We start from the raw sequence: 25,756 nt of genomic DNA, 5'->3' as shown, positions 1-25,756 counted from the left end.
AATATAAGAAAATGAAGAATGGTTTTAAAAATCCAAAATCTCACCCATCCAGAGGTAGTCACTAATAATACTTTTAAAGATAAGAATGAATTTGTTACCTTTTATAATATTTAAAACATTCATCTTCATCAGTATTTTTGCTGGTTACATGACATTTTATTTTTATGGATCGATCATAATTTATTTAACCAATATTCTTGGATGTTTTGGTTTTGGGCGGCTTGTTGGTTTTTGTTTTGATTAAATCACGAGCACTGTTTTGATAAATATTGTTAATTTAAGCAGACACTCTTTCCTCATTACCTGTTTAGCCCATCCTACAGCAATGGTTCTCAAACTCCAGCATGGGCCAGAATTACGGCGAGGGCTTGTGAAGCTATAGATTCCTGAGACCCATCCCCAGAGTTTAGGATCTGTAGGTCTGGGTGGGGCCTGAGACTTTGTACTGCTAACAGAGTTCTCTGGCAGTGCTGATGCTGCTGATTTGGGACCTCACTTTGTGAACCACCATCCTGTGTTAGTCTTCCTTCCAAGAACCTAATATCACCTGTGTCCTTCGTTTCCTTTGTTAGAACCTGTTGCAATTGGTCTTATATTCTGCAGAGTGGGAATTTCTTTTGTGGTCTCACATTCTTTCCCTACTTATGACTGTAAGTCCCTTTCATCAACACACCTTTGTCTCTGGGCCTTGCATAATTTCCTAATATACACACAGACTGCACACTGATTTTCAAAGTTAGTTGTCTTTTTCCTGTATTGCCACTCCCAGAAACCTCAGCTAGTAATCAAATGAGGGTAGATAAAACATTTTTCCCCTGGGGAATTTAATGTTCCGTATTCCCACCGTATCTGCCTGCCTGCCTCAGGAAGTTGTCTGGATGGATGACATCTATCCAAGAGGGATAGATTTGCACATCGCAGATGCTTGTGAGCTGGAAAGAGCTCTCCACCCAGAAGTGAGGAGGCATTGCAATTAAACTTAATATTATTATGTATTTGTAAGGAAGCAGTTTAAAGCTTAGGTTCTGGAGTTAAAACTGGATTATACCTGGGCTCGGGTACTTACTAGCTATGTGAGTTTAGGCAAATCACATCTCTGAGCCTCACCTGTAAAATGGAGGCAATAACACCTCTGTTGCAAGGAGATGGCAAGAAATAAAATATGTATAAAGTAGCCGGGACAGAAACAGCCCTCAATCACTGGCAGCTGTTGTGTTCAATAAAAAAACTGTTTTACTTTTTTTTCCCTGGCCTTTTCTGTGCTGAGGGCCCAGGAAAGCATCCCTTACTCGCAGGGATCTTTTCTGCCCTGGCCGCAGGTTCCTAACCTGTCCAAGCATCCCGGTCGGCGGCCGGGAGCGCGGGCGCGGGGCGGCGAGCCCGGCCGTCTTCCCGGAGGCCCTGCTCTTCGGGTATTTACGGCGCGCGGCCGCGCAGCCCGGGCTCCAGGCTGCGCTTTCAGGTTCAGTTTCAGGGTCTCGCCGGCAGCCGGGGCCGGCAGGCGCGGAGCCCGCAGCGGGGCCCGCACGGCTGGGTCCTCTGGGGGCCCCGGAGAGAGGGGGCGGCGTCCGGGAGCCCCCGGAGGAGGATGGGCTGCGGACACAGCAGGCTGAGCTGCTGCAAACCCCCCAAAAAGGTAAAGGGCGCCGGCAGAGAAGTTTGCCTTCGGAAGGGACGGGAAGGGAAGGGGAGCGCGGAGCCGCCCCGCCGCAGGGGACCCTCGGCGCCGCGGTCCCCCGCGGGTCTGCCCGGGGTGCGGGGCGGAGAACTGCGGGGGGCCGGCGCGGAGGGAGGCGGGGGGCTCGGCCGGGCGGCGCTCCTTCTGCCGGCCCCGGGCTGAGCCGCGCGGGGCAGCCGAGTTTACAAACACGGCCGCGGGGCCCGGGGAGGGCAGAGGATCCCCCTGCCGGAGTGAGGAAATCTCTAGCGCCGGCAGCAGGTGCCCTTTTCCTGGGGCTGCGCGCTGTGTGGCCCTGGACAAGTGACTTGACCTCTCTGGCCCCTCGGCTTTCCCATGGTTCGGAAGCGGATCACCTCCAGGGCCGCTGCTCGCCGAGTGGTCCTCGGATTCACAGCATCCACATCACGTGGGACCTGTTAGAAATGCAGAGTCTCAGGCTCAAACAGAATCTGTCTTTTAATACGATGCTCAGGTGATTACAATAAGCGTTAAAGTTTGAGAATCTCTGGTCTAGAGCCTCTTGGGGCCCCAGAGTGGGTGCTTGTGGGCTGTGCTGGGGCTGGGGGGGGGGGGGGGCTGGGAGGGGCCAAAGAGGGAGGAGATCTACCGCCTGCTGCCCTTCCCTCCCTTCCTGTCCCTCCCCCAAGGGGCCTCAGAGCTGGGTTAGGGCCCAGGAGACACTACTCAGGTTTCTTGCAGTGGGACCAGCTGCCCCTTGGGGTCTGACAAGCCCAGAAGGTTCATAGCCTGGAGCCTGAAGGACAATCTCCTTAGGGGACAGTCTGAGGTGCAGAGAGGAAAGGGAGGACCCCTCAAGTCCTAGCCCTTTTTCCTATTACTGCCTGCCCTCCAGCCAGGTGGGAATAGGTGGTCCCATAAACCTGATGGTCAGTTCCCTGGAGACCCTGACAGGCAGCAGACTGTGAGAATATTTAGCCATTTTTCATTGAACTTGAATCTCTGTCTCTCTCTGCACCTGCTTTGCTTGTTGCCCAAGTGCAAGCTTTTCTGCCTGTTGGGCAGTCAGTACTGTCCCCTACCTGGATGTTCCTATTCCCTGCCCTGTGCCAAGTCCAGGAAGATAAGTTTTGGTCCCAAGTACAAAGCCTCCCCCTCTTTCCTTGCTCCTTTATTCCCACTTCAAAAAAACCCTCACCAAACTCTGACCCAGAAACCCTCGTGTCTTCCCTGGCTCCAACAGGGAAACTGAGGCTTGCCTCCATCAGCGGAAGCACGGGGCTGGCTGATGGGGTGATGGGCAGATAAACCTGAGCCTGGTTTGAGCTTGTAATTGAGCTGGTGATAGGTGGACATCATTCCTGGGTTTAGGTCCTGGCTCTGCCACAGGCATGATGTGTGATCCCCAAGAAAGCCCTTACCACTCTCTCTGGACCTCAGTTTCTCCCTTGATAAGAAGGAGGGGGGTGTGCAGAATGATTTCTAGCAGTCTGAGAGTCTGTTCTGTGTACGTGTGTCAACCTCTCAGTCTGCAAAGTGGGCCAACGGTGAATTCCGCCTACACAGTGGTGGGAGGAGCCTGGAGGAGGAGCCCTGTGCCCGCCTGACCTTCCACAGGCTGGAAGAGGAGACCACCGTGAGCGTGGGTTCCCGTGCCTCCTGGCCCTTCTGAGAGCCTTACCAGCTGTCCCTGTCTGTCCTTAGCACAGCCTGAGCTGGACCCGTGTCCCAAACTGTGAAGGCAAGTAAAGTCAGCAGACTATCTGAGTGAGCAAGGGCTTTGGATGCTACCTGGGCTGAAGTACCCAGTGTACAGATGGAGCTTGAGGTCTGGAGAAGGGAAGGGTCTTGACTGATGTCACACAGAGCAACGTCGAGCAGAACCTTGGTATCTAGTCCCCTGGTATCTAGTCCCAGTGTTCTTTCTCTCCACCCCTACCCTGTACTTCTGGTGTCTTCTTAATAATTCCAAAGCCCTTTGGCATAAAAGCCTTCACCCTGTTGCCTCAGAGCAGCCTGGTATGTCTTCCTTGCCCCAGCAATGCCAGAGCCCTGCCCCTTGTGGTTTGTTTAAAATCTATGCCTGTTTCATGTTCATGCCCAATGTCTCATCCAGGTGCCAACCCCTGAGCTCCCTAACTCAGCCCCACAGGCTACTAGCCCCCTGGGAGAGAGGAGAGGCTCTAAGGATGGGATATACAAAAATGAGCTCAGACTAGATAGAGGGGGTCAGGTCATGACAACAATGACTCAACCTGAGTGGCAGTTTACAGAGTACTTTCACATCCTGCTGAGCTCACAAAAGCCTGGAAGCTAGGCTGAGCTGCAGCATCTTTCCCACTTTACAGGAGGAAACTAAGGTCATAAAAACAGTTGGTGACAAAGTCAAAGAACCAGTTGGTGGCAAAGCTGTGCATCTGAGCCTGGTTTTCTAAGTGCCGCATCCAGTGCTCATCGCCTGGTGCAGGGCACAGAGCAAGTGCAACCATAATATTTGAGTGAGTGAATGTGGCCGGATAAGAACCACGCGAGGGCTTAGCCCGGGGTGCAGCAAGAGTATCTCACCCAGCCCTGGGAGATACAGGAAGGCTTTTGGATTGGGTGGGGGATGCTTTGACTAAGTGTTGAAGGTTTGGAAGGAGTTACCCACTTGAGGCAGAGAGAACAGCCTGAGCAAAGGCTGAGCCAGAAAAGCCTCGGTATGATGGGGCTCTTTGTGGACAGAGAAGGTGGTAGGTAGCAAGGAGTGATGCCAGAGCTTTTGGTGGGGACAGGGGCTTGACCACTAGGACTTCTTAAAGTCTCTCCAGGTTCAAGGATCTGAGGGTTTGCTGAGTTCTGCTATAGTGCCTCGTGGTCTCAATTGACCACTCCATTGAGAAGTGAAGTTACTGCCTTTGGTGACAAGTTGAAATCCCAGTGAATGAATGTGTGGGTATCCGTAGCAGACTGGGGATAGGTTCTGAGGAACCATCTGCATCGTGCGGTCCTTCCTAAACCTGTCTTGGCAGAGACCATGGCTGATGTGGCCACGTCCCCCAAGAGGACTCAGGAGAAGGCTGGACAGAGTAGGGGCCAAGGAAACAAGTGTTCCACAGACTTGCCTGTACCAGTGATATGGGAGTGTGCAGGGCCTTTCATTCCCCAACAGGTCACCACCCCCTCTGTGGGGAGGAGCACCTAGTACCTTGTGGTCAACCCTCTGTGCAGGTGCCTGTGTGATGTCTGAACTCCCCAGTCCCCAGGGCATCTGCAGCCCTGAGCAGGGTGACAGAGAACCTGGCTGAGCACCGCTCCCAAAAAGCTGGGCCTCAGGCAGCAGGCTCTCAGTGAGTCAGTCTTTCAGTAGCTGTTTGTGATCACATCCAGGTCGCAGGCCAGGTGAGACAGAGAGAGAGATGCAGGAGTGAGTGACATGGCAGAGCCTGCATGGGCATGAATAATTAATGATACTCAACTAGAGAGGCTAGGGCAGGGGTTTTAAACTGGATTCACGTATCCAGTTATTAACTTGGCACATGAGGCTCAGGGCTAGGTGCTGCTTCAGTCCTGGCTCCATCACAGATCCATTTAGTGACCATGGAAGGGACTTGGCTTCTCTGTGCCTCAGTTTCCTCATCTCTAAGATAAGTGTGATATTAGCTCCTATTTCATAGGGTTGTTCTAAAGATTGGATGAAAGACTATAACAGAGTCCCTGATACATTGACTGGAAAGTGGTGCACCCTTGATAAGAAGGAAATGTGGGTAATGTCTTAAGGGAAACATAGTTATACTTTAAGAACATCACTGCCTGGATTGTACCCAAGGAAAGCAAGCAGGGATGTGGGAGCCAGGGGGACATCAACGTCCTTGAAAGGCTGTTGGGTTGGGGCATGGAGGCTGAAGTATTGTCAAAGAGCATGAGGAGTGGCCTTGTTCTCTGTTGTTCCAAAAGGTAGAACTGTGGCCAGTGAGAGGAAGCTAACGGAAGCTAGATTTTACTTCTCATGAGGAAGAGGGGTAGTGAGTTCCCCATCTCTGGAGTTCAAGTAGAGGTCAGATCATATTTTGGCAAGTAGAGAAGAGGGGATGCAAGCCTAAAATTAGCAAATATTTAGGGATCTACTTAAGAAATCTAATTATTCTGTTTATTACAGTGTTTGAGGCAGAATTTCAAGATTTGGAAAAGTATAAAGAAACTTAAAATCACTTCTAATCCCGTCATTAAGAGAGAGCCTCTGTGTACATTTCAATGTCATTCTTTCTACTCTTTTTCCTGCTATGTAATATACATGAGTGCGTCTGTTGTAAATGGTTGTATTCTAGTTACTTAACATTTTGCTGGGGCATTCTCCCATGTTAAATAGTCCATGAAGACATGATTTTTTTACTTTTAATCCTCATCTGAGGATATGTTTTTGTTGATCTTAGAGAAAGAAGGGGGAGGAGAGAGAGAGAGAAACACTGATGTGAGAAACATTGATTGGCTGCCTCCCGTATGTGCTCCTACAGGGGATTGAACCCGAAACCTGGGCATGTGCCCTGACTGGAAATCAAACCCGCAACTTTTGGTGTGTGGGACACTCCAACCAGCTGAGCCACCCTGGCCAGCGCTGGAGACATTTTTTTTTTTAAATATGAGTTTATTGATTTCAGGGAGAGGAAGGGAGAGAGAGAAACATCAATGATGAGAGAGTCATTGATCGGCCGCCTCCTGCACGCCCCCAACTGGGGATTGAGCCCGCAACCCGGGCATGTGCCCTGACGGGAAATCGAACCAAGATCTCCTGGATTCTAGGTCGGTGCTCAACTTCTGAGCCACACCAGCCAGGCTGGAGACATGATTTTTTTTTTTTTTTTAATATATCTTTATTGATTTCAGAGAGAGGAAAGGAGAGGGAGAGGGAGAGATAGAAACATCAATGAGAGAGTCACTGATCAGCTGTGGAGACATGATTTTTAATGACCACCTAGTGTTCTGCGGATGTCCCGTGGCTCATTGAACCAGCTGGACACGGGGGCGTTTACATTATTCATGAGCATCCTTGCGGTTCATCCTAACCCCGGGCAGCTGTGGCTCTGCGTTCAGAGGGGAGTGGAGGCGATGAGGGAAGGCCTGAGGGGGATGGCGTCTTGGCTGGGTTTTGAGGTGGGTGGGCTAGGCCTGTGCTAGGGTGAGTGGGGTACATGAGAGGCAGGGCCCCTGCCTAGCAGGGGCAGGACAAATCTGACTTGGGAACTCAGTGTGCCAAGGGCGGGACAGTGACAGGCTAGGAAGGGAAGCTGCCTTTCCTGAGCCCTCTGCCCCAAACATCGTGGGGACATTGGTGTGTACATGGCCTCTGAGTGATTTTTTGCCCAACCCGGAAAATAATCACCCCAACCCCCAGTCATCACAGCTAAACCCAATACAGGCTTCCATACCTATGCACTCGAAAACCTTGTGAGGTCGAACCAGATTTCTGTACTGTGTGACCTGAAACCCATCAGAAAACTTTCTAAACACCCTTGCCTTGGAGACACAACCTTTGGTAACAGCTCTTCTGCACACGCCCATGTTTTTAATTCTGTTATTTTCCTTTGTGGTTGAATTCCCAGGGGGCTAGCATAGGTCCCCTGAACGCCTGATGTGTCCCAGGCACCTAAGGACTTCATCTTCGCCTCAATTGGGTGCCGAGTTTTGGGCCCATGCTTCACATCAGCACTTGTGGGTTTTTTTTGTTGTAAAAAGGGCAGAAACAATAAAACTTCTAGTTAGTTGCTGAGAAGCAGGCAGGTGAAGATGCTGACACCCCGGTAGGAAGGGCTGCCACGTGGTATCGCAGTGTCCTAGGTCAGCCAGTGAACAAAAGTCTGGCATCTGCCGGAAGAGGAGCCCCGAGGGGGGGGGTTGGTATAACATTCATAAATGGTCATGTTCAAAAAATTAACTTGGATAAAGTAGGGGACCCCCCTATAAAAGGAGGAGTCTAACAGATGACCCGAGTTCTGGCTCTGAGATCTTGGGGTACACTTGGGGTTCCACCCCCTGCACTTTGTCCCCTCAGAGCCTTCCCGATACCCTGGGGGGCAGAGGCCAGACAGGCAGCAGGGCTGCCCCGGGGAGGGGAGGGGAGGGGAGGGGAGGGGAGGGGAGGGGAGGGGAGGGGAGGGGAGGGGAGGGGAGGGGAGGGGAGGGAGCTCCCGTGAGCCCGCATGGAGGAGACAAGAAGGAGCGAGAGAAAATCCATCCATCTTCAGCGTACAGAGATCTAAATCTGTCCATTACCTGAAGATGAGCCATCCTACTTCTCTCGGCAAGTGAATTTTAATCCCTAAAAATCATTTATCTTGTGTCACTTTATTGTCAAACCTGAGCCTTCCGGAACATCTAGGCCAAATGCCATACAATACATAACACATCCGTCCCCATCCAGGCTTCCCCCAGATAAGTGATGTACAACTGAACTACTTTCAGCCTTCCTTCCCCCGAGGTGGGGTTCTTTCTCACGGAGTGTCTGTGAACCTTGCAGACCCCCGACCATCTCTGCTGCCCAAGCAACCTGACGCCCTGCTCCCTCCTTAAGGAAACAGCCCTGACATCAGAAAAGTCATCTGTGCTGGATTGATTGGCATCCCTCCAAAACTCATGTACACCCAGAACCTATAAATAGGACCTTAGTTGAAATAGGGTTTTTGTGGATGTAATCCAGTTAAGATGAGGTCATACTGGATTACGGTGGGCCCCAGTCCAATGACTGGTGTCCTTATATGAAGAGGGAAATTTGGACATGGACACATAAGGAGAAGGCCATGTGATGACAGAAGCAGAAATTGGACAGATGCATCTACAAGCCAAGGGACAGCAAGGCTGGCTGGCAAACACCAGGAGCTAGGAGAGAGGCCTGGAGCAGACACTCCCGCAGAACCACCAGAAGGAACCAACCCAGCAGATACCTCCAGAACCGTGAGAGGATACATATCTGTTGTTCTAAGTCACCAAGGTTGTGGTAATTTGTTACAGCAGCCCTAGGAAACTTATATATCTTAAGGTTAATTATTCCACCCCCTCTCACACTCCACCCCTGCCGCCTTGCCACCAGTCAAAATGGGCACAGGAAAGCCTCCCCTTGGGAACCATGGTTTGGCAGAAGGGTAGGTAGCATTGCAAACAAGGAGGTGCTTGGACAATGCTCAGATACTTTTGGACACCAGCTGCAGCATCTGCACAAGAAAGATCACTGGACTGGGAGTCAAGAGTGGGTCCTACTTCTGCCTCTTTCACTAACTTGCTGTGTGATATCAAATAGGTGGTATACTGTCTCTGGGCCTTGATTTTCCATCTGTCAGATGACTGCCTTGGCTGCTTTGAGGTTCCAAGAGAGGTATTTTTCCTTGTTGTTAATTTCTTTGTACAAGTAAAACTTGAATACACGATCATTTAAAAAATTTTAAGAACTCAAGTAAAGCCAAAACTGACCACAAATTCAGTCCTTTCTCGAGAGATGACGACTGTCATCCAATTGTACTTTTCTAGATATGGTTTCTTGTGCCCTTAGGTACCAATGGAAATAGTTTCTTTTGCAAGTCATATTCTACCAAATACCTTTTCATCTTTGTGTGTACTTTATATTTTATAAACATCTGAATGATATCATAGTGCTATCCACCTCAGCGTATCCAGCCAGTTATGGGCATGAGGCCAGTTTCCAGCATTTCCCTATCACAAATGACCCTGTCCTGAGCATCTTGTGGGTGCCACCATCCTCACTGTTGGGTCCCTCTGTCTGCCGGCAGTGCAGTTGCTGGGTGGTAGCATGCTCATGTAACTTGGGAGGTAACCGCTGAGCTCTCTGTCATCCTCTGCTCCAGGCCCTCTGTTTTATTGCCTCCCCTCTGGACTGCTCCAGGATGGAAGGTTGTGGGGAGGGGCTTAGGAACCCCACCCAGGCCCTCCTGAGCCAGGCCCCTCCACTCCTGTCATCTGTTATCCGGAGAAGCCCCCTTCATGCTGGGGCTGACAGCTGAGCTTGTCAAGCCACCAGCCCTGCCCTGCCCAGAGCAAATGAGTATGACAGGCTGGATAGAAGGGGGGTGTCAGGATGACTTCCCTCTGCCCCTTCTTCGACATCCACAGCATGACAAGACCAGGAGGGCTCTGACCTACCCCATTCCCAACTCCATGCCACAGGAAGGAGGAAACAGAAGCCCAGAGAGGGGAGGGTGCTCCCCAAGGTCACGCAATAAGCAAGCAGCAAGCCAGGGCCTCAGCTCTGGACTCCCACTGGGGAGTTTGCCATTGGGTTGGGGAGACAGGTAGATATCTGTCAGTGTACCTGTGACCTCCCCCACCCTGGCCACTGACCCCATTTTCTGCCCTGCTCCTTCAGAGTCCTTCTGTCTGCCAGGCTGACCCAAATGCCCGAAATGTGCCATCTTTTGCCAGCTCCTGGCCCTCTAAAGTGACCAGAACTGGCAGACACCCTAGGAAGCTGATATGGGACAGGAAAAGGTGGGCTCCAGGGAGGAAGAAAAGGAATATGGTCTATTGGAAAGCCTTTCTCTAGGCTTCAGCCTCTCCACCCGTGAACTTGGGGTTGGGGCCTGCACGGGAGGCCTTCATGACTGTCTGCCCTGGCCCGGCTCCGTCAGCAGGTGCCTGTGAGGGAAGCGGTTCCCTGCTCACTGAGGTCTCTCATCAGTCAGCCAGACAGGAGCAGTGGGGGCCACATCCGCCCCGATGCGGGTGCTCTGCGGGTGCCACAGGTGTCCGACAATAGGCTGTCCCTGGCCCAGCTGGGTCTCACAGGCCGGCGCTCCTTCCTTTACGTGGGTTGTATAGTCACGTTGGTCTCTCCCCCAGGGAGGCAGTGGGTGATGCGGATGCAACACTGTGTAACAGAGTGAGTTGAACTAAGTCTTAAGCGTCCCTTCCAATGTGAAAATGAAATGAAATTCAGGCATTTCTTTGGCAAAGTACTTCTGCTCATCTTAGAGGCGGGGAAACCGAGGCCTGTGCTTGTGGTGTTCTTCTGTCTGAGCGTCTGTAGCTTGGGTGTGATGGCTCACATTCTCAACAGCCCTGAACTTTTAGGCCCTGTCTTCCTCTCCCCCCCCAGGCCCTGGAGGGGGCCCCTGGGGCCTCCGCCCCCACCTCCTTCCTGCTTCCACCCTCAGCCAATGGGCTCTGACGGGTCGTTCTGCTCCTGAAACGACTGCAATGGGGCGGCGCCCCACCCACGCTGAGTCCAGACACCGGAAAGGCAGCTCTGATACTGCAGAGGGGTGTGACCCGAGTCCCTTGAGGCTTGGAATCACCGTCCCCTAAACACTGAGCTACTTGGATCAGTCTGGTGCATGTACTAAGGAAACAGAAGGGACTCCAGGCCCCGCTTTGAATCTGGATTCTCAGTAAAGCTCTGCTCCCCTGCATTGTGGCCTCTCACAAATTACTGCCCATCCCTCCTCCCGGCCTCAGTTTTTCCATCTGGAAAGAGGAGGTGGAGATTGGAGTAAAATGTCTTCAGGGGCCCTTCCAACCCTGTCTTTTGGGTCAAGATGAATGTGATAGAACTGTGTGGCCAAGGGAAGCCAGGGCTGTGGTTTATGGGGTCAGGGAAGGGGGGTAGGTGAATTCTTAAGGCACCTCTGATTACTAAACTCTCTAAGCTAAACAGGAACACTGAGGATGGAAATCAAAGCACTCGATCAGAAATACACAAAGCCTTGAAGGCCCATGAAAAGGAGGGAGGTATGGTCCCTGGAGCAAGGTTAGACCAATCACTGTCTTCAGGAGAGGCTGAGCCAGCCTCAGGGCTACTCTTGGCTTCCATCCTGGTGGGATTCCCAAGGTAAGGAAGAGCTGGGCAGCTTCTATCCCAGTGGCTTCTGCCTTACTCACCGTCTCGGTGAGGCCCAGAATTTGAGGGAAGTGGAGGAGTCTGCCCCAGAGGCTTTAGCATGGAACTGGAAATTCACCCAAAGTACTGCAACCCGATAGTACTCAACAGAGCCCTCTGAGGCTTGTTGATGCTGGTGGTTTCTACGTACCATCTGCACTAGCTGAACGCTTCATGCTTCCCAGAGGTCTTCACTTGCTGAACATCAGGGATGCCTTATAGAATCATAGACTGTTGGAGCTGATGGTTCTCTGAGTTCCCTCAGTTCAGCCTGCAAAACGAAGTCTGCCTCTTCTTTTGTGCTACCAGTGATGGAGAGCTCACTACCACCACCATTCCCCACCTTCCACTAAGGCAGCCTGCCTCTGGTTGAAATAGTTCTGAAATCCTTCTTCAGGCTGAACTGCAAGTTCTTGAAACTTCTAGTCCTTGGGCACAATCCTGCCCTACAGTTTTTGCAGTTTTTCAGAGATTTGAAGAGAGTAGCCAGGTTTTTTTGACAGCTCTTTAAGCTGACCAACTGTTGTTCTGTTGACAGTCTCCGCTATCATATGGTTTGAGGTCCCCTTCCACATCCTGTCAGTTCCTTTTGGACACATTCCAGTTTCTCTATTTACCCTCCAAAATGCGAACACATTCTGTGGGGTTTCACCAGGCCCAGTCTGAACTTGTCTGGCTTCTGCACAGCTCGGGACACTGTCTTCCCACTGAACCCCAACTCTGTGTCCACTTTGGGCAGCCAGGTCTTACTGAGACCAGATTTGCTTCAGGTTGAACTCAGAGAAGTGCTCTGATAATGAAGAGCTGGGCCTAGAGCTGTGCTTTTTACCAAGATATAGGCGTCCTGTTTCCAGCCTTCCTAGTTGAAGGGCTGCCCTGGAGTTCAGAAGGACTGAGAACATCTGTTCCAACCCTGACCCATCACAGATGGAGAAACTGAGGTCCAGAGAGGGAAAGGGACTTCCCTAAAGTCACACAGTAAAGCCGGAACCCCTGTCTCCTGGCCTCTCCCCTAGTCCTAGGTTCTCCCCTCCCCTTCTCCCATGTTTCCATTGATTCAGGAAGCTGCCATCCCTCTTCCAGAACTCAATCCACATGTTCTACCCCTGTCCTAGGCCTCCCCCAGCTCTGATTTTGGATGGGAAGTCATTGTGTCTGCCTCTCTGCTCCTGTCCTCTCCCACTGCAGGGTGAACTCTGCTCCATGACCTCTGAGGTGGAAGCGATCAGGGTTCAATCTGGGGATTTTTAATCAGTGGTTGCTTATCAATTCTTACTCAGTTCTGGGCAATGTGTCCTCAGGTTTTTATGAGCATCAGAATCACCTAGAGATTGTAGATTGGAGCTTCCCAGCACACACGCTGCCCTCAGGTTCTGTAAGTCTAGAGTTGTGTTAAGCCAGCACTCCATCTGGTTCTAATACAGCAGGGCCCATGGGCCACATTCCTGCAAATATTGCTCTGGGCATTGTAATGGGGCAAGTGGTCCTTGTCCTCAAGGAGCCCCTTGGACTAGCAGGAGAAACAGGTAACCAGATAGGTCCTCACATGGGTGTCTAAACAGGCCCTAGGGATTAGAGCTGATAGGAGCTAACTCAGTCCTAAGGAGAGATGGAGGAGAAATGATAGATGAGCTGAGCCTGGAGGCCTGAGAAATTGTTGACTGTGCAGGCATACCTCATTTGATTGCTCTGTGCAATATTATGCTTCACATATGTTGAATATTTTACAAATTGAAGGCAAGACCCTCCATCAGCAAAAAGACTACGACTCATTTGATTTCAGTAGTCTGGAACCAAGCCCTCAGTATCTCTGAGGTATGCCTGCATGTCATGCTGGGGTCATCTTGCATGGTCTTGAACACACGAACACATGTGCTAGGGTACAATAGGCTGTTTTGGTTTGGTCTTGGCCTAGAAGATTTGCCAACAATTTTTAAAAGGTGATACAATTCCATGTTGGCAAGGCTGCAGTGAAGCTGGCCTTGTGTGCTATTAGCAGGGGAGTTAATTGGTAGAGCCTTCTAGAGGATAAAGCCAGTAATTTTAGATGCGTAAAAAAATCTTATAAATCAGTATGTTAACTAAAGCATAATTTGGAAAAATGGAAATAATCTAAATACTCAACAGTAGATTATTGGTTAAATGATTAAATTTATCCATAGGATATAATGCTTAAGTCATTAAAATGAATATTTTTTACAGAATATTTAATGCTTATAACATATTTGTAAAGTTAAGTTATAAGGAAATAGCCCTGGCCGGTGTGGCTCAGTTGATTGAGCATTGTCTCCTGCACCAAAAGGTTGCTGGTTCGATTCCCACTGAGGGCACATGCCTGGGTTGCCGGCTTGATCCTCGGTAGGGGGCATGCAGGAGGCAGCCGACCGATTTCATTTCACTCTCGCATTGACGTTTCTCTCTCTCTGTCCCTCTCCCTTCCTCTCGCGCTTAAAAAAAAAAAAAAAAAAATCAATAAAAATATTTTTAGGAAATAATGTAATATTCTAATAATAAATAAATATATTGCTGCTGCTACTATAATTAGAAAAATGTTTATAAATATTTAAATATTAAGGAAACAGACTTCAAAATATAGAAAAGTACGCATATAACTCAACAACAAAGATAAATAAATAACCCAATTAAAAAATGGGCAGAGGATCTGAATAGACAGCTTTCCAAAGAAGGCATACAGATGGCCAACAAACACAGGAAAAGATGTTTAGCATCACTAATTATCAGGGAAATACAAATCAAAACCACAATGAGATATCAGCTCACGCCTGTTAGAACGGCTACTACCAGAAAGAGAAATAACAAGTGTTAGAGAGGATGTGGAGGAGAGAGGACCCTTGTGCACTGTTGGTGGGATTGTACACTGGTGCAGCCACTATGGAAAAGTTTGGCAATTTCTCAAAAATTTAAAGATAAAACTACGAAATGATCCAGCTATTCCACTTCTGGATATTTATCGGAAGAATACAAAGCACTAACTCGGAAAGATATCTGCACCCTTATGTTCATTGCAGCATTATTTACAATCACCAAGATATGGAAATAACCTAAGTTTTCATTGATGGGTGAATGGATAAAGATGGGCCACGTATTTAGAATGGAATCCTACCTGGCCATTAAAAAAAAAAAAAAAAGAGGAAATCTTGCCATTTGGATGGACCTTGAGCGTGTTATACTAATGAAATAAGTCAGATGAAGAAAGAGAAATCCTGTGTGCTTTTACTTATATGTGGAATCTATAAAACAAAACAAATGAGTAAACAGAGCAAAAGGAAAAACTCATAAAGAGAACAGCTTGGTGGTTACCAGAGGCGAAGGGGGTAGGAGAGGGCAGAATGGGTGAAGGAGGTCAGTTGTGTGGACGGAAACGATTTATGGTGGTGGTCACTTTGCAGTGTTTACAAATGTAAAATTTTAATGCGTATGCCTGAAACTTACATAATGTTATATACCAAGTAAAAAAAAAATGGGATGGAGGAGGAGGAGAGTAGACTGGAGACAGAGGGTGATGAGCCTTGAATGTCATTCTGAAAGAGTGGCCCTGGTTTTGTCAGGATCTGGGGACTCGGGTGCAGGCCGCATCCTGCCTGAGGTCTGGAAGCTGTTAGTGAAGGAGAGTTTTCCCCTCGCTATGGTGGTGCTTTGGGACAAGACAACTTTTCATGAGCTTTATGATCTTATTTCCGGCTACCTGAGTCCCAAGGCAGCCTAAGAGATCTACCAAAGCACCGTGGAGACGTTGTTCTTGCCATCTTTTCATAAAATAATAAGCATATGTAATGTGTTCGCTCTTAGAATATGCCAGGTGTTATAGGTGCATCATCTCATCTAATCCTTAAAACAACCTCAGGAGGAAACCAGGGCCTAGGGAGGTCATGCAGTCACTCAGTGTTGGGTTTAGGATTTGGACCCAGAGTTCTTTTTTTTTTTTTTTTTTTTAATATTTATTGATTTCAGAGAGAGGAAAGGAGAGGGAGAGAGAGACAGAAGCATCAATGATGATAGAGTCATTGAGGATCAAGCCCACAACCTGGGCATGTGCCCTGACCGGGAATCAAACCTCCATCTCCTGGATCCTAGGTCAACGCTCAGCTGCTGAGCCACACCCGGCCAGGCTGGACCCAGAGTTCTTGATCACACTGCTCCAGTCTCTGATGTTGCGAGGGCCACGGGTTAAATTAACGTCACAAAGGAGGAAAGGGATTTGCCCAAGTTCGGGGAAGAGCCCTGACTGGAGCTCAGGAATTCTCACTCCCATGAAAACATTGCCCAGATTAGTGTAACCAGTGGTGGCAACAGGGATGAGACAACCATTTATGTTTATCTCCCTCCTTCCTCCAGCCCAGGGTGGAGAGGCTGGCTCCTGTCACTTCCCCAGATTCCTGTGTTGACAGCTTTCCTGGCTCGTGCCTGGGCCAGGCATCTCCCTCTCCCCTGGGAAGGGAGAGCTGAGTCTTCACAGGGTGGATGGAGGACTCAGTTGTCAGGCACGCCCAACCACTAAGCAGATTTGGGGCACCACGGCCTGGGGGAGGTACCGGGCCTCCCTCAGTGTGCTAGGGGCTGACACTGTGCCAGGAGCAGAATGTTCTAGAAGCCTTCCCTTCTCTTATCTTCCCTCCCCAACCAGAACTATGCTTTCTAGCAGCACTTCAGTGGTTCTTGAGTTCATGAAATTGTTAATAATTGTTATTGTAATAATTACATATAAAAATCCGTTAAAGTTTTTCTTTTACAGTGATAATTAACAATTGAACATTTACAAAGGCTTTTCACAGGCTGACATTTTTTAAAGTGTTGCTCAACATGGGATCTAAAATATCTTTTTTTTTAAAGAATATCTTGAAAAGTGTACAAAAGCAGTTACATTTTTTCCACCCAAAATTCTGGTCCACTGGTCAGTGCCAGATCTTGACCAAATTTTCACCTATCTGGGGTGAAATGAGAAAATTAAAAGTGCGAGTGTGTGTAACGTTGAGTAAGGACGTCATATCCCCTCTTCCTGGAAGTGCTGGCCTTGAGCTTTCCTTACTATGTTTTAGAAGGTCCTTTATTTTATGAAATGAGTGATAGTCTGCAAATAATTTTTTCAGCATTTTTGCTTGTCGATCCATATCAACTCTTCTATTAAAAATATTACTGCCACCCAGCCGGGCGTGACTCAGCAGTTGAGCATCGACCTAGGATCCAGGCGATCAGGGTTCGATTCCCGGTCAGGGCACATGCCCGGGTTGTGGGCTCGATCCCCAGTCGGGGGCATGCAGGAGGCAGACTCTCTCATCATTGATGTTTCTATCTCTCTCTCCCTCTCCTTTCCTCTCTCTGAAATCAATAAAGATGTATTTAAAATATATATATATGTATTACTCATTTGCCCTGGCTGGTTGGCTCAGTTGGTTGGAGTGTCCTCCCGTACACCAAAGGCTGCGGGATCGATCCCCAGTCAGGACACGCGCCTAGGTTGCGAGCCCGGGTCTAGGATTGCATATAGGAGGCAACTGATCAATGTTTCTCTCTCACATTGATGTTTTGTGTGGGATTTTCTCTCTCTCTCTCCTTTCTTCTCTCTAAACATATCCTTGGGTCAGGATTAAAATAAAAATTACTCATTTATGAAAACTGAAAATCTGGGAGCCACTGACTGAAAATCTAGAAAGCCCTTTGCACCCATCAGTTGTCTCCTTTGTTCAGATTCAGCCTACACTGGCCAAGGCTGGTTAAAGCGCCCATTAGGTATGGCTCAAATACTTGACTGCCAAGGCTCCCCTAATCTACCTTGATGGAGTCCTAACCTGCCTTCTCATCTTTAAACCGAGGATATCCCTATTTCCCAGGGTTGCTCTAAAGATTAGCTACATAGTGTCAAGCTAAATTTGGTCAAGATCTGGCACTGACCAGTGGATCAGAATTTTGGGTGGATAGCATAGTGCCCAGTACATCCCAATCACAGTGTCTCACCCCCTCTGACAAGGTAAGTACCTCTGCTTTCTTGTGCGTGAGAAAACAGCCCTTTTTAACAGAATAAAGATGGTAAAACCATGGCTTAGACTTCTGATTCTCTGCCCCCAAGCCCACAGAACTTTAAGGGGAACTAGGCTGGAAGTTGTGGTAGCCACAGGCCCTGAGAAGAAAGGGGTATTGTCACTGAACTGGAAGCTGGGAAATTTGGGGGCACCTGAAGGTCATAACTGGGGTGAAGATAAAAGCCGAAGGCCTGGCCAAGTCTCAGAGAAGGAAGAAGAGACCATGGTTTGTGGCAGGAGCCGGACGACAAGAATCTAAGGAGAGCTCAACCAGCATCGGACTCTTCACTGAGGGTTTTCCTGGCCGTGCTGAAAAATCCTGCTCTGGGAACCCCTTCGGCCAGAGGGAGTGCGGCCTGGGGACGCTGCAGGCAGCCTGGCTGGTCTGGCGCAGCTGGAAGGCTGTCTTGTCTTTGGAAGAGTCCTGCTGTAGTGTCCATCCTCACATTGTCCTTCCGCCCTCTACCTCCGCCTCACTGTTGTGCCATTTCTTCCAGAGACGCCAAGAACCAGATCAGCCACCTAGACCAGAGCCCCAGGAACTAGGTCCCCTCAATGGCGACACAGGTGAGTAGCCTGTTCCATGAATGCCTTCCCTGACATCCATAAAGTTTCCTACTTTATAATTAACAAAGGTGATACAGCTATTGAATTATCTCGTGAGATTTTAGATAGGTGACATTAATAGGAGTATCACGTCTAAAATCAGGGAGATGACAGTCCTGACCTGTGCTTTCCTGTTCTGGGCTTTTGATACCACACCTGGAGTGCTGAGTTTATTTCTGTAAAGTGCATTTTCAGAGGAATCCAGAAGAATTGGAAGGAGTACAGTGAAGGGAGAACAGGCTTATGAGGGATCTGAAAACCAGGTCCTGTAAGGAGCAGTTAAAGGAACAGAGGATGTTTTACCTGGAAAGATGTTGCAATAAAACACAGCAGTTCTCTCCAAGTGTCCGAAGTGCCCTCAATGGAGAAGAAAAATAAGCCTTCTACAGTGTGACCCAGAGGTCAGAACTAGGGCCTCAAGGTGGCAGGAACAGGCAGGCAGAATTCAGTTCATTCTCAAAGGATTTTTTTGTGTGGTGGTTGGCTTAAAACCATCAGAACTGCCTAGTAATAGAATAAGTTCTCCATCTCTAAAAGTGTTTAATTACAGCCTGGAGGCTGTCACTGATATTGTAGATGAAGTTCAAGCACCAGATAAGCAATTGGACCAGAAATCAGACTTTCTCTAGTCTGGCTGTACATAAGAATTACGTGGGGAAACTTCAGAGATACAGATCCTGGGGTCCCACCACAGACCAATGAAGTAAGAATCCCTGGGAGTGGGGCTACACTAGTAGTGATGGTGTATTTTTTTTAATAAGCTTCTCCCTAGCTGGGGCCGGTTTGCTATTGGTCTTGTGAACTAACATTTGGGACCCTGAGCCAAATGACCTGTGAGAGTGTAGGGCTCTCCGACTTGACCACTGCCATCTGCCAGGACCCAGGGCACTGACTCTCTCTTCCTCTGTCCTGATGGACTGATCACAGAGTTGGCGTCTCACTTAGCAGTCCCGATCCCCACATCTCTCATCATATCCTTTGCCAGGTCCTGCCTATGGAGGTCTGTAATCACAATACTCACATGAGTAATAATGCTGACAACACTAGTGTTTCCCTCTAATGCTTGTCATGAGCCCTGATGAACATTTAGAGGCCATTTAGGGAACAATAGACAACACTGAGCGCTTCCAAATGCCTGGCACCACACTTACTGCTCTTTTTAATATTTATTGATATTAGAGAAAGAGAGAAACATTGGTTTGTACTTATTCATGCATTCATTGGTTGAGTCTTGTGTGTGCCCAGTCTGGGGATCAAACCCACAGCCTCAGCGGACGGAGACGATGCTCTGGCCCCCTGAGCCGCTAGGCCAGGATGCACGCTCACTGCTTTTCACGCGTGATCAGGTGAAGGGGCGGCAGTTAGCAGAGCTGGCCATGGAATCAGACTGCGTAGGTTCATAGCCCTTCTCCCCGATTGTGAAATGGGGGGTCTTGGGCAAGTTGCCTAACTTCTCTGTCCCTCAGTTTCCTCACCTGTGAAATGGGAATAATCGTGGTGTCCACCCCATTGGGTGGCTGTGAGGATTAAGTGAGTGATACCTGTGAGACACTCGGAGCAGAGCTGGGCGTGATCCCGGGCGTGCTAAGCTCTCGTATTCCTTACCTGCTGTTATTATTTCTGTTGCCATTGTTTTCTATTTAATCATCTATCTCAATAGCCCCTTGAGGAATGTATTATTATTGTCCTGATTTCCCCATATCGAGTAACCAGGCACAGAGGGGATAGGTCACTGCCTCGGGTCATGCCCGGATCTCGTTAGACTCCGAGTGGATCGGCAGGGCCTGGTTTGGAGTTTCCTAAGCAAGGGCTGGCCTTCCTGTTTGCGTCTCCTTCCTGCTCGGGCGGCTCCTCACCCTCCAGCTGGGGAAACGCTGTAGGCGTGGGTCAGACACGCACGGCCCCCAGCAGGTAGAGCTCAGTAGGAAGAGGTGGGGACTGTGGCAAACAGCAGAGCCACCTCCTGGACGAGGGGAGGCTGCTGCTCCGCGCCCCCAGCCCCTGGTTAACGCAAAGGCACACACTGCCAGTTCTTCAGCTTCTGCAAAAAAAAGCTGAAAATGTGCATTAAGTAAAAGCTGCCCAGTCATTAAATCTCAGCAACTAATTTTTCTTTTGTAATTTGGACATTGGGTAGGGCACGTGGGCTGACTCTGCCCTGTGAGTGACCAGCTCCGCTGTGGATCCGAGGCGGCAATGTGAGACCGCTGGCTCCTGCTCTGAAGGAGGCCTGCAGAGCGGAGGGGCCTGGGGGCAGCCTCGGCAGGTTGATCCCCGGCTGAAACCATTCCTGAGGTGGGGAGCAGGTCCCCCGCTCCCCAGCCCCAGCCTCTCACACGCTCCCTGCCGCTGTGATTACCCCACTTCAGCTCCCTGCGATTTCCTTTATTATTTACTTGTTTGGCTCTCTCACCTGCAGCCGCCCAGCTCTGTGCACCCGAGGAGGCTGAGCAGCACCAGAAGGATATAAGCAGAATCCTCCAGCAGCACGAAGAGGACAGGAAGAAATGGGCACAGCAGGTACGTCCCAACCACTCTTCTCCTTCTGCTCAGCTAACCTTGCAAAATCCAAGAGCAAGGACTAACTTTTGGTTTCATTGTTGTGGTAAGTTGTCTCTCACCTCACTTTCCAGGAAGGGAGTCCTTTATCTGTTGAACAAATATCTGTAACTGCTTGCATCTGTTTCATTATATTCATTATATGCAAAGAAAGGTGCAGAAACACCCTAACACAGTAGAAAAGCTTCCTACCTTGAGTGGGCATCACAATTAGAAGACTTCTAAACCCCTTTCCCCCTAGATAGTTCTCGGGGGGGGGGGGGGGGGGGGTGTCTAAGCCCTAAAGAAGGCAGTCAGCCACTCCTGCTCTCTAGGAGTCTTGTGCCTTCTCTGAGCACGTTTTCATCACTCTGATGAGGGGGTGGGACTCTGATCACCTAGCTCCACATAGTTCCAAGGGGCAGTGAGTGGGTGAGGCTCTGCTGAACTTGGACCCACTCAGTCTCATCCCACTGGGCACCCCCACCCCCAGGTGGAGAAGGAGAGGGAGCTAGAGCTTCGAGAGAAACTGGATGAGCAGCGAAGAGTCCTTGAGGGAGAGCATGAGGCAGCCCTGCAAGGTAAGGATGGAGATGCTGCTCTAGGGAGGGTGTGGGAGGGCCCTCCTGGCCTCATCTGCAAGTTCAGGGGGGTGGGGGCTCCCACTGGCCCCTCCCTCCTGCCGCTGGTTCACAAGCAGTTGGCTGCTTCTGGGCCGGAGTCTGTAACAGGGTCCTTGAACTGGTCTTTCGGGGCATAGCTTCAAAAGTCTTACACCATGCCTCATTTTTACCTTAGTTGAGAGATGTGTGTTTTTCTTTTCCATTTTAAAAGCAATTCATATTCCTTAAAGGACATTTGAAAAACCTAGACATATAGGAGAAGTTTTAAATATTCATATTTCTTCCCCACAGTAATGACAGTGGCTTACAATTTCTGGTTAAGTTGATTATTTCTTTCAAATAGCTTTCTTTCCTCTCATACCACCAAATGTGATACCATATCATAGAAAATGTAGAATCTATAGATTAAATAAAAAGATCTCATAGCATAGTGGTTAGGATCTCAGACTCTGCAGTCATAGGCCCTCAGTTTGAATCCCAGCTCTACCACTTATCAGCTGTGTGACCTTGAAGAAGTTAGTTAGCTGTGTTCGAAGGATATTCATTTAAGTTTTAGATAGATAGATAGATAGATAGATAGATAGATAGATAGAATTTAGAACAGGAGCCTGATATTTTGCAAGATATTTAGCAAATAATTATTAGCATTATTATCTTAATTATTGAGAAAATTGAAATTGTGTGCAATTCCATTCAGACCTGGCCAGTTACCCCCTTGATGTAGATCGCTTTCATTTTTTTGGTATAAACCTAGAATATACATCTATACACACACACATACTTTGCGGGAAGGAAATTGTTTTTTGTGTTGTGTTTTCTACTTTGAATTGTATTAACAACTTTTTAAACTTCTGTGACATAAGTGTTAGTAATGACAGCATTCCAGTGTGTATCCTTGTTCATTTAACTGGGCCCCTCTGATTAGGCACTTAGGTAATTTCCAACTGTTGCCGTTTTTACAGTAGCAATGATACTTACACACGTGTGAACCCCATTCTGTAACACCTTGGCCACATTCATCATTAGTATCCATCCATTCTTCACCGTCACTACTATCCAGTACCAGAACATTCATCACCCAAAAAGTAAACCCCGTCCTCACCAATCAGTCACTCCGCATATCCCCTCCCCACCCCCAGCCTCTGGCAACCACCAACCTGCTGTTTCCTGGCTTCGTCTACTCTGGACGCTCGTATAAATGGAAGCGTAGAGCCTGTGGCCTGCACGCCTGGCTTCCCTCACCCAGCATATTTCCAAGGCTCCTCCAGACTGCAGCATGCATTTGCACCCCACTCCTTTATTGTTATTGTCTTGCCCATTTTACAAATTACTCCATTCCTTTTTATGGCTGAATAATATTTCATTATTATTGGCATGGACACACCACACTTTGTTTCCATTCACTTGTTGATGGACGCATGGGTTACCTCCACCCTTCGGCCACTGTGAATAGTGCCAGTGGAACAAGCACCTGCTTAAACACCTGCTTTCAGTTCCCCTGGGTGTACGCCCGGGAGTAGAATTGTTAGGTCATATGGTAATTTTATGCTTAAGAAACCACCAGCTGTTTTCCACAGTGGCTGCACCATTTTACTTTACCCGCAGCAATGCACAAGGCTTCCAGTTGCACCACATCCTTGCCAACGCTTGTTATTTTCCACTGTTGTTGATACTATCGTTACCAATATCCTTGCCATTCTGTTGGGTGCAGAGTGGTTTCTGATTGTGGTTTTGATTTACATTTCACTAAAGATTAATTTTGCTGAGCATCATTTCATGTGCTTGTTGGACATTTTTATATCTTCTTTGGAAAGTTTACATATATTTTTGATGCTATTGAAATTGACCTAGAAAATGTTATGCCAGTTTCCCCTTTAATCATCAGTATTTGCATGACCTTTCCCCAGAATTACTTATCATTTATTTATTTAAAATACATCTTTATTGATTTCAGAGAGAGGAAGGGAGAGGGAGAGGGAGAGATAGAAACATCAATGATGAGAGAGTCACTGATCGGCTGCTTCCTGCACGCCCCCAACTGGAGATTGAACCCGCAACCCGGGCATGTGCCCTGATCAGGAATCAAACCGCAATCTCCTGGATCCTAGGTCAATGCTCAACCACTGAGCCATGCCTGGCCGGGTGAATTATTTATCTTTCAAAAACACAGTGATGATTACTTATATAAAATTTTGTACCCTGTTCTATTCATTTATCATTGTATCAAACATGTGTCCATGTAATTATGCTGCTAAAATGTTTATAAAGGCTAGACCATTGCATGCATGGTTTCCTTAATTTCCTGTGAGGCTAGACATTAGGTTCTAACTACTATAAATAATAACACTGCACTAATCATCTTTTGCATAAAGATGTACCCACATTTCACATGATGTCCTCAGATTCCCAGAAATGGAATAACTAGAACAGAGGTCTAAACAATTTTAAGAATCTTGAAACATATTGCAACATTAGCACAAAACGTTTTGAATTGGAACTGAGGCCCTTGCCCTGGGAATTTGCAGAGTTGCGTTTTAATATTAATACTCCTCGTGAAACTGGGCCTGTCACTTGACCTCAGTTCACTTTCTGTGTCTCTAAAATCTACCTGGAATTTCAGTTCCCTTTCCACATATCTAAAATCTACCTTCCCTGCCTCACAAGGAAAATAACTCTGTTTTCCAAGCATTGCTTTGATATTATTTTTAGCATTATTAATACATGGATTTAAAATTTTCCTCTTACAAAACCCCAGAGGAGATGGGACAGTCTGCCTTGAGTTCTCCCCATCAGTCAGAATTCTTTCATAGTTATTATTAAATTTCTTGGCACATATTAAGTGCTACATAAACATGTATTAAATAAATGAATGAAAGCACAGCATGGGGGCAATATATGGGGCTTTGTTTTTGGGAGGCAGACAGGTAACTGGGACAGGCTAGTGGTGGTTTTCCACATTTGATGACCTTTTGTGGTCCTTTATTTTATTTTCTATTTTTGTTTTTATTTTTAGAAACAAAATTGACTCTTTTGGGGGTACAGTTCCATAAATTCTAATGCATGCATAGATTCGTGTAACCATTTGTGAACATCTGATACAAAACAGTTCCGTCAGCCCCAGAATACTCTGCAGCTGCCCTTCTGTACTCATATCCCCCAGCCCCACTGATCTGTTCTCCAGCGCTACAGTTTTACCTTTTGAGGCTGCTGTATAAACAAAATAATGCAATATTTTTGACGTGGCGTCTTTCGCTCATCGTGGTGCCTTTGGGACCCATCCACGTTGTCGCACGCATCATGAGTTTATGCATTTTCATTGCTGAGCTGTGTCGCATCGCTCAGCCATTCACTTGTTGTGGGACATTTGGGTTGTTTCCAATCTGAGATGATTATGAATCTCTTCGAAACATTTGGGCACGGGTTTTCGTGTGGACATAGGTTTCCATTCCTCTTGGGTAAGTCCGTAGGAGTGGGATTGATAGGTCATATAATAAATGTATTTCTAGCTTTGTGAGAAATGGCTCAACGGTTGTCCCTAGTGACCGTCATCTCACATTCCCATCAGCAGTGTATGAGTGCCACTGTTCTTTCTTGCCACCACTTGTCAATATTTGTCATTTTAGCTGTTCTAATAGGTGTGCAGTGAGTTCTTCACGGGTTCAATGTACATTTCAGTGATGACCAGGGATGCTGAATACCTTTTCTTCTTCTTTTTTTTCTTTTTTCTAATTTTATTTATTTTTTTAAATTTTATTTTTGTTTAAAATATTACAGATGTCCCTTTTTCTCCCCAATAATGAATACCTTTTCTTCTGCTTGCTCTGGTCAAATGACTTTTCAGATATTTTGCCCATTTTAATTAGCCTGTTTGTTCTTACTGTTGAGTTTTGAGCGGTCTTTATATTTTTTGGATACGAGTCCTTTGTATTTGCAAATATTTTCTCCTAGACTGCGGGTGTTGTTGTTTTTTCTCATTCTCTTAACAACAATGCTTTTAATTTTGATAAATTCCAATGTATTATTTTCTCTTTTATTGACTTTGCTTTTGGTGTCATATCTAAAAACTCTTTGCTGAACCCCAGGTAATGAAGATCTTCTTCTATGTTGTCTTCCAATAATTTTATAGTTTTAAGTTTTACATTTAGATCTGTCATTCTAATGATGGGTTTTTCTGCTTTAGACTGTTAATAGAGTGGATTACATTGATTTGAGTTTTCAAATATTGCGCTTCTAGCCTTGCACTCCTGGCATAAGCCCCACTGGGTCAGGTATATTATTATTTTTATATATTGCTGAATTAGATTTGCTAATATTTTATTGAGGATCTTTGTGTCTGTTTTCATGAGGGATGTTGGTCTGTGGTTTTCTTGTACCATCTGTCTGGTTTACTGTCAGAGTAAAGCTTGCCTCATGAGACAAGTTGGGAAATGTCCCCTCCTCTTCTGTTTCTGGA

At 47.7% G+C, this 25,756-nt stretch overlaps 1 protein-coding gene across 1 annotated transcript in view; it reads left to right on the top strand.

Annotated features, from left to right (window-relative positions):
• Positions 1 to 1,449: 1,449 nt before the first annotated feature.
• CCDC69 (coiled-coil domain containing 69) overlaps positions 1,450 to 25,756 on the top strand; it is a 33,439-nt gene continuing 9,132 nt past the window's right edge. Inside the window, exons 1-4 of the mRNA XM_081134682.1 lie at positions 1,450 to 1,636; positions 18,034 to 18,103; positions 20,562 to 20,662; positions 21,174 to 21,261. Coding sequence (XP_080990808.1) covers positions 1,589 to 1,636; positions 18,034 to 18,103; positions 20,562 to 20,662; positions 21,174 to 21,261 — 307 coding nt within the window. The 5' untranslated portion in view covers positions 1,450 to 1,588. The remainder of the gene's footprint in view (positions 1,637 to 18,033; positions 18,104 to 20,561; positions 20,663 to 21,173; positions 21,262 to 25,756) is intronic.

This window comes from Miniopterus schreibersii, assembly GCF_964146895.1.
Source record: "Miniopterus schreibersii genome assembly, chromosome: 4".
Lineage (NCBI taxonomy): Eukaryota > Metazoa > Chordata > Mammalia > Chiroptera > Miniopteridae > Miniopterus > Miniopterus schreibersii.
This window is presented reverse-complemented; position numbering and strand designations above follow the sequence as displayed.